The 9,433-nt window shown below is 40.7% G+C and overlaps 1 protein-coding gene across 1 annotated transcript; it reads left to right on the top strand.

The window, feature by feature from the left end:
• Positions 1-511: 511 nt before the first annotated feature.
• On the top strand, positions 512-8,976 carry LOC138876068 (uncharacterized). The gene is made up of 2 exons (XM_070154959.1): positions 512-794; positions 8,324-8,976. Exons 1-2 carry the CDS (start codon positions 512-514, stop codon positions 8,974-8,976), a joined length of 936 nt encoding a protein of 311 aa, XP_070011060.1.
• The last annotated feature ends 457 nt before the right edge of the window (positions 8,977-9,433 follow it).

Raw genomic sequence — 9,433 nt, 5'->3', positions numbered from 1 at the left:
AGAGGCCTCATCACTCTGGTGGATTTAGTGGGGCCTCATCTGGAGGCCGAGGTACTTTTAGTAGAGGCCATCATCCCAGGCCATTTCATTCAGCAATTCAGACAACCCATGGAGCTTCAGAGGGTCGTGGTCCTTATGTACCTCCTTCAGGGCAGCCAGCTTATAATGCACCATCAGCTCCCATCCGAGCATCCCTTCTTCAGAGTTATTATCGCAGTCAGCCAACCCATCAAGTTCAGTCTCAGTTTCCTTAGCCGCAATATTCAGATGGATGTTTTGAGTGTGGTGAGTATAGACATGTTCAGAGGACTTGTCCGAGATTATTGGGTCTTCAGTCATAGTAGTAGGGTTCTTGAGCCATGATTACGGCATCGTCTGCCCAGCCAGCTAGAGGTAGGGGTCAGGGAGCCAGAGGTAGGGGTCATCCGCTAGAGGTGGAGGCCAGGCCGTTAGAGGTGGAGGTCAGGCTGTTAGAGGTGGAGGCCATCCAGTAGGAGGTCGTCCCAAGGATATGGTTCAGGGTGGTAGGGCTCATCCCCGATGTTATGTTTTCCTAGCCAAGCCTGAGGCTGAGTCCTCCGATGCAGTTATCACAGGTACTGTTTTGGTTTGTAGTAGAGATCCTTCAGTTCTATTTGATCCAGTGTTTATATACTCCTATGTATCATCTTATTTTGCTTCATATTTAGTTGTGCCTCATGATTCTTTGAGTGCTCCTGTATATGTGTCCACACCGGTAGGGGATTCCATTGTTGTAGATCGTGTCTATCGCTCGTGTGTGGTTAATATTGGAGGTCTTGAGACTAGTGTAGATCTCCTACTTCTCAATATGGTTGATTTCGATGTCATTTTGGGGATGGATTAGCCGTCTCCTTATCATGCTATATTGGACTGTCACGCCAAGACCGAGACCTTAGCATTGCCAAGGTTGCCTTGATTGAAGTAGAGAGGGAATCCTGGTCATTCTACCAGTAGGGTTATCTCTTATATGAAGGCTCAGCGTATGGTCGAGAAGGGATGTTTGGCTTATTTGGTTTATGTTCGTGATTCTAGTACTGGAGTTCCTTCTATGGATTCTTTACTAGTTGTTTGGGAGTTTCCAGAGGTATTTCCTGCAGACCTGTTGGGGATCCACCCGATAGGGATATTGACTTCTGCATCGATTTGGCTCCTGACACTCAGCCCATTTCTATTATGTGGTACCGCATGGCCCCGCCAGAGTTGAAGGAATTGATAGTTGCAAGACTTGCTTGATAAGGGCTTCATTAGACCTAGTGTCTCACCCTGGGGTGCGCCGGTGTTGTTTGTTAAGAAGAAGGATGGGTCGATGAGGATGAGCATAGACTATCGATAGTTAAACAAAGTCACCATCAAGAACAAGTATCCATTGCCGAGGATTGATGATTTATTTGATCAGCTTCAGGGTGTCAAAGTATTTTCGAAGATTGATTTGAGATCTGGCTACCATCAGTTGAGGATTAGGGCATCCAATGTCCCTAAGACAGCTTTTCGCACTCGGTATGGGTATTATGAGTTTCTAGTGATGTCATTTGGGTTGACGAATGCCCCAACAGTATTTATGGATTTGATGAACCGGGTGTTCAAGCCCTATCTGGATTCCTTTGTGATCATTTTCATTGATGATATCTTGATCTACTCTTGTAGTCGAGAGGAGCATGAGCAGCATCTTCGAGTCGTTCTCCAGACTCTGAGAGATATCCAGTTGTATGCTAAGTTTTCAAAATGGGAGTTTTGGTTGAGTTCAGTTGCATTCTTGGGTCACGTTGTATTAGCAGAGGGTATTCAGGTGGATCCTAAGAAGACTGAGGCAGTCAAGGGCTGGCCTAGACCCACATCAGCTACAGAGATCCGGAGCTTCTTGGGTTTGGCGGGTTATTACTATCGGTTTGTAGAGGGGTTTTCATCTATAGCAACCCCGATGACCAGATTGACCCAGAAGGGTGCCCCGTTCAAGTGGTCAGATGAGTTTGAGGCAAGCTTTCAGAAGCTCAAGACAGCTTTGACTACAACGCTAGTATTGGTATTGCCCACAGGCTCAGGGCCCTATAGTATATTGTGACGCATCTCGTATTAGACTTGGTGCGGTGTTGATGCAAAATGCCAAGGTTATTGTATATGCTTCGCGGCAGTTGAAGATTCACGAGAAGAATTATCCAGTTCATGACTTGGAGCTAGCAGCCATTGTTCACGCGCTGAAGATTTGGAGGCACTATTTATATGGCGTGTTGTGTGAGGTATTCACGGATTATAAGAGTTTGCAGTATTTGTTCAAGTAGAAGGAGCTAAATTTGAGGCAGAGAAGGTGGTTGGAGCTATTGAAAGACTATGATATCATCATCAAGTATCATCCCGGGAAGGCAGATGTGGTGGCCGATGCTATGAGTAGGAAGTCAGCCAGTATGGCAGTCTTGCGTACATTCTAGTCGGTGAGAGACCGCTTGCATTAGATGTTCAGGATTTGGCCAATCAGTTCGTGAGGTTGGATGTTTATGAGCCCAGCCGTGTTCTAGCTTGTACAGTCACTCAGTCTTCATTATTTGAGCATATCAGAGATCGGCAGTATGATGACCCTCATTTACTTGTTCTTAGGGACACAGTATGGTACGGAGATGCCAAGCAGGTTATAGTTGGAGATCATGGAGTTTTGAGAATGCAGGGTCGTGTTTGTGTGCCTAATATGGATGGGTTTTGTGAGTTGATTCTAGAGGAGGCCCATAGTTCCCCGGTATTTCGTTCATCCGGGCACTGCCAAGATGTATCAGAATTTGCGGCAACATTATTGGTGAAGGAGAATGAAGAAGGATATTGTTGCATATGTAGCTCGGTGTTTTAATTGTCAGCAGGTAAAGTACAAGCATCAGAGACCTGGTAGTTTGCTTCAGCAGATTGAGATTCTTGAGTGGAAGTGAGGGCGTATCACTATGGACTTCACTATTGGACTCCCACGGACTCAGAGGAAGTTTGATGCAGTATGGGTAATTTTGGATAGGCTGACTAAGTCAGCGCATTTCATTCATGTGGCAGTTTCCTATTCTTTGAAGCGGTTGGCAGAGATCTATATCCGTGAGATCGTTTGTCTTTATGGTGTGCCTGTGTCTATCATTTCTGATTGAGGTACACATTTTACTTCGCATTTCTAGAGGGCAGTACAACGTGAGTTGGGTATGCGGGTCGAGTTGAGTATAACATTTCATCCTTAGATAGACGGACAGCCCGAGTGTACTATTCAAATTTTGGAGGATATGCTCCGCGCCTGTGTTATTGACTTTGGAGGTTTTTGGGATCAGTTCTTGCTATTAGAGGAGTTTGCCTACAACAACAGTTATCAGTCGAGTATCTAGATGGCCCCCTATGAGGCATTATATGGTAGATGGTGCTGATCGCCGGTTGGGTGGTTTGAGCCCGGGGAGGCTCGGTTACTGGGTACAAATTTAGTACAAGATGCCTTGGATAAGGTTAAGATCATTTAGGATAGACTTCGAACAGCACAGTCCAGGCAAAAGAGTTATGTCGATCGTAAGGTTTGTGATGTGGCATTCACGGTCGGAGAGAGAGTGTTGCTTCAAGTGTCGCCCATGAAGGGCGTGATGAGATTTGGGAAGAAGGGCAAGCTAAGCCCTAGGTTCATCGGGCCTTTTGAGATCCTTGATCGAGTGGAAGAAGTGGATTACAGACTTACATTACCGCCAGGTTTATCAGCAGTGCATCCAGTGTTTCATGTGTTCATGCTTTGGAAGTATCACGGCAATCCATCCCACGTGTTAGATTTCAGCACTGTCCAGTTGGACAAGGATTTGACTTACGAGGAGGAGCCGGTAGCTATTCTAGACCGGCAGGTTCGTTAGTTGAGATCGAAGAGTTACCCTTCAGTTCATATGCAGTGGAGAGGTCAGCCTATTGAGGTAGCTACCTGGGAGTTCGAGCCCGATATAAGGAGCAGATATCCCCATCTTTTCATCGACTCGGGTACTTTTCTATGTCCGTTCGAGGACAAATGATTGTTTTAGAGGTAGAGAATGTAATGACCCAAAAGGTCATCTATTATTTTAGAAGTCGAATCCGTGTTTCGAGGCCTTTAAAACCTTATTTTATTTCTCCTCGATTTGCGTGTGCAGTTCACGCGCGATTCCGGAAGGCCTTTATGTGGAAATTTGAGAAAACAATAATTTTGCCTTTAAAAGTTAATTTTAATTGACTTTGGTTAACAGTTTGAGTAAACGGATCCAAACCCGTATTTTGATGGTCCCGGAGGGTCTGTAGCAATTATGGGACCTGGGTGTATGCCCGGAATCGAATTCTGAGGTCCCTAGCCCGAGAAATGAATTTTTGATAAAAATTGTTAAACTGAAATTCTAAAGATTTTGAGAAATTAGTAAATGTTTGATCTCGTTAATATCGGGCCCATATTTTAGTTCCGGAGCCCGGTACAAGCTTAATATGGTAATTACATCATGTCTATGAAATTTGGTAAAAAACAAAATTTATTTGACGTGATTCGGATATTTAGTTGAGAAAATAGAAGTTTGGAAACTATCTTGAAAATTTTGTGTCTTGTTTAATTCGTAGTTCTAGGTGTTATTTTGGCGATTTGATCGCATGAGCAAGTTCGTATGATATTTAAGACTTGTGTGCATATTTGGTTTGGAGCCCCAAGGGCTCGGGTGAGTTTCGGATAGGCTACAGAGTGATTTGGACTTAGGAAAATATTGTTGGTATGCTTCAGCTGTTGCAGACCCTGATCTCGCAATTACGAGCCCTGCAGGGTCCGCATTTGCGAGCCTTTCATCGCAATTGCGATTAAAAGGCTGGGCCAGCAGAGTTCGCAAATGCGATCAAACCTTCGCAAATGCGATCTTTTGTTCACATTTGCGAGGAACAGTGTTCGCAAATGCGACACTTTCTTCGCATTTGCGAAGGCAACATGATTGTGAAGGGCTTCGCATTTGCGATGGCTCCTCCGATTTACGAAGCTCAGGTCGCAAATGCAACATCTGCAGCTATTCAAAACATAAGTTAGACGGGATTTTCTCCCATTCTTCACATTTTTCAAATCCTAGAACCCTAGAGGCGATTCCTCCAAGACCAATTCTTCCTCAAAACTTTGGTAAGTGATTCTAACCCACTTTCTTTCAATTTCCCATCACATTTCATGAATTTCCTACTAAAAATCTAAAATTTCTATGGTAAAAACCCCGGGGTTTGTGTAGAATTAGGAATTTTTATAAATTGGGGATTTAGACCTCGATTTAGGGTCAGATTCCAAAACTAATTGATATCCATGCTCGGGGGTAAATGGGTAATCGAGTTTTAGTCCGAATTTTGAGTTTTGACCAAGCGGGCCCAGGGTCGGGTTTTGACTTTTTGGGAAAAATATTGGAAAACCTATAATTATGCATTGGAATTGATTTCTTTGGCATCTATTGATGTTATTAAGTTAATTATGACTAGATACGAGTGGATTGGTAGTTGAATCGAGAGGTAAAGCGGTAATTGAGCTTTGAAATACCCGTTGGCTTGAGGTAAGTGTTTGGTCTAACTTTGACTTGAGGGATTAGGGATCCCCGACTTATTTGCTATGTGAAATTTCATGTGTGCGGCATATAGGTGTGGTGACGAGTACCTATACGCCACCAAATTATCTGTTTAGCCTGTTCCCTTCCCCATTTTCTTATATATTGCTTCTGTATCTTAACTGCTACTTGTTATTGATGCTTCCATGTCTACTTGCTTCTTGTTAAACGTTGTTGTCTCTATTGAGGGTATTAATTGTTCCGTAGTTTCATTATATTATATCGTTGGTTTATATTGGTTGATTGATGTTTCATGGTACACTTTGGTTGGTCTCGTTGTGTAGTATTAACTATTGAAGTTTCATAATGGTATAGATCTCCTGTTGTGATGATTTGAGGTATAAATGTTGCGGGGGTTTGAGCTAAACTGTGAAATACTTATTTTATTTTTGTGATTGGTAATGATCTGATGGGATCAGGTTGCACGCCGCAATAGGAGGAATAAAGGTGAAATGTGATTGTCTGGTGGGATCGGGTTGCACGCCGCAACAAGGAGTAATAAGGGTGGACATGTAGGATCGGGTTGCACGCCGCAATAGGAGGAATAAGGATGATATATTGAGGAGTAATAAGGGTGGACTGGTGGGATCAGGTTGCACGCCGCAACAAGGAGTAATAAGGGTGAATGTTCATATTGTTATTGATTATATGGTGGGATCGGGATGCGCACAACATCAATTATTGTTTATGTATTCTTCTTCTGCTGAGGTTCATTATTGTGGTGTTAAAACTCTTTTAAGCATTCGTTATAGCTGAGTATTGGTAGAACGATGGGTTTCATGTTTATTTAATGCAAGTTATTGTCATATTTCATTCTGTATCTTCTTTTTGCTCTATTATATATATATATATATATTTAGTTTATGCCCCGTCGTAGCCTCGTTACTACTTCCTCGAGGTTAGGCTCGGCACTTACCAGTACATGGGGTCGGTTGTACTGATATTGCACTCTGCACTTTCTGTGCAGATTTCAGAGCTGGTAGTGGCTGATCGAGAGGTCGGTTGCTGATACTTTACTTAGGAGACCCAAGGTAGTCCTTTAGGCGTCCACAAGCCCTGGCATCCCTTCCTATCTTTACTTTATTTTTGTTTTACTTTCTTCGAGACAGGTGTATTTTCTTTCAAATAATTACTTGTAGTATTCATAGAATGTTCGTGAGTTGTGACACCAGTTTCTGGGTGGTACATATTTCGGCTTTCGTTAATAGTATATGAATAATCAGTTAAATCATGTACTTCCGTTTCTATTTCCGCTGATTTAGTTTTGTTAAATTTTAATTATAAAAAGGATAAAGGAAAAAGGTCAAAAATTCGGTAACATTGGCTTGCCTAGTGAGTGTAATGTTAGGCGTCATTACGGTCCCGAAGGTTGGAAATTCGGATCGTGACACTAATGTACTTTTGTATTTAGGTGGATAGGTTGCTGCAAAAATTTGAAAAATGACCCTGATATTGGATTCGTGGAACTGAAGGTCTTGAGTATTGAACTTTTATATGGATTCCCTTATTAGCGTCCTTCTGGATTTTTTAAGGTAAAGCTACATATGTTAATCTACTGAGTAGTAGCTGAGTTATTTTTTAATTTTTAAAGAAAGTGGCACGGTATTTTCTGTTGGCGGTTACAATTTTCTAAAACAAGGGATGATGCATCATTTTGACTGTTATATTTCACAGTAAATTTGTTCATATTCTGCTAATTTTCAAGTGATACACAGAGAAATTTTAGATATTTAAACACTATCGATAATCGAATAATTGGATTGTGAAGATATTGTATAAATTAGAGTTATCTCAATTAAGCCATTTATGCGGTCACTTGATTTTACGTTGTTTTTAGTGAGTAGGCCATTGATATCTATTTATGCAAGGAAACAAATTAAGATATTTCTACATTGATTTAATAACTACAATAGGTGTTTGCTCTATTGCTACAAAATTGTTTACTTTGATCTACTGTAATTTCTGCAATATTGTTTGTATTGGATGGATACATGAAAATCTTCAAGACTCTTAAAGATTTTTGTTGGAAGTTGTATAACTTTATCTATATTCTCAGCATATACTTGAAGCCACATGTAAATATCATTATTCTTCAAACATCAAATACTTATAGAATGTTATGAATAGAATTCTATTTAGAGTGAATGTCTATCTTGTAGAGAGTTTTACTTTGTGACTAAGTCATTTTTCCCCTATAAATAGAGGGGTCTTACCCCATTGTAAATCATCCCAAAATTCAATAAGAATTTCCTCTCTCTTTCTCTCCAATATTGTTCTTCTACTTTTATTGTTTTATAACACGTTATCATCACGAGACTCTACCATCTCAAGAAGCTCTTTGAGAAGATTAAGGTATAACTTTTCTCCTCTTTTTAATTATGACTGACATTATGAAAAGAAAGTTCGTTGCCCTTGAAATTTCGGCAAGAACTATATGACATGGGTGTTGGATGCTGAAATCCATTTAGATGCAATGGGTCTTGGAGACGCCATTAAAGACAAAACTAAAGCATCCACCCAAAACTGTGCTAAGGCCTTGATTTTCTTGCGCCATCACCTTGATGAAGGATTGAAAATAGAATATCTCACAGTCAAAGATCCACTTGTTTTGTGGAATGGCTTAAAGGAAAGATATAACAACTTAAAGTTGGTCACTCTTCCACAAGCACGATATGATTGGGCTCATCTGAGGCTCCAAGACTTTAAGTCTGTTTCTGAATATAATTCTGCAGTGTTCAGAATTACTTCTAAATTGAAACTTTGTGGAGATACTATCACTGATTATGATATGCTTGAAAAAACGTTCACAACGTTTCATACCTCCAATATGGTCTTGCAACAGCAATACAGAGAGAAAGGTTTCAAGAAGTACTCTGAGTTGATTTCTCTTCTCCTTGTGGCTGAGAGAAATAACGACTTGCTCATGAGAAATCACGAAAATCGACCCACTGGGTCTACACCATTGCCTGAAATGGATGAGGTGTATTCCCATTATGCTAAGCGTGGAAAAGTCCGTGGCTCTATTCGTGGTCATGGTCGTGGTCGTGGTCGTAGACAAGGAAGAAATTTTCCTGGTGTTAATCATCCCCCAAAGAGAAATAACCACCAAAAGTGGAAAGGGAAAGATGAGGAGCCAAAAGCAAATGGTTTAGAAACTGAATGCTATTGTTGCGGTGGAAAAGGGCATTGGGCAAATATTTGTCGTATACCAAGACATTTGGTTGAGCTTTATCAAGCATCTCTAAAGAATAAAGGCCCTGAAGCCAATTTTGTCTCTGACAATGATTTTGACATCACCCACTTGGATGTGGCAGACTTCTTTGAGCGCCCTGATGGAAAAATAGACCACTTGATCGGTGATGGATCCGTGGTTAAAGATGATTGAGTAGTTTAATTTTTATTTGTGCCTGTTCGTAGTAGTTAATGAATAAAAATCATGTAATTATAGTTCTTTACATGAGTAGTAGTCATTAGTATCAGTTAGTATTATTTAATTTTTGAAATGTATTAGTTTGTTTTGATTAAATATAGTTCTAATATTTGTTTTATAGAATCAATTGAGTGTTTTAAAGTATTTACTCTTATATGTAGTCTCCCTTTAACAAACTCTTTTCATGAAAATTTGCTTCTGCTGCACATCTATCGATTTCTTAACGTGGAGTTAAAATAGAAAGTAAAATTCAGAGTTGAATTGGACAATGTATGTATATGATTGAAGTCACGAGCGATCACGCCCATGTGGTCAGAATAATGGACAGGCAAATATGGTTATCCTTGTTTCCATGTTATTGTATAATGACAGTTAGCTTATCCAATTCTCTCTTTGTTTAATATTTGTTTTA

This window comes from Nicotiana sylvestris, chromosome 8, assembly GCF_000393655.2.
Source record: "Nicotiana sylvestris chromosome 8, ASM39365v2, whole genome shotgun sequence".
In the NCBI taxonomy this organism is placed as follows: domain Eukaryota; kingdom Viridiplantae; phylum Streptophyta; class Magnoliopsida; order Solanales; family Solanaceae; genus Nicotiana; species Nicotiana sylvestris.
This window is presented reverse-complemented; position numbering and strand designations above follow the sequence as displayed.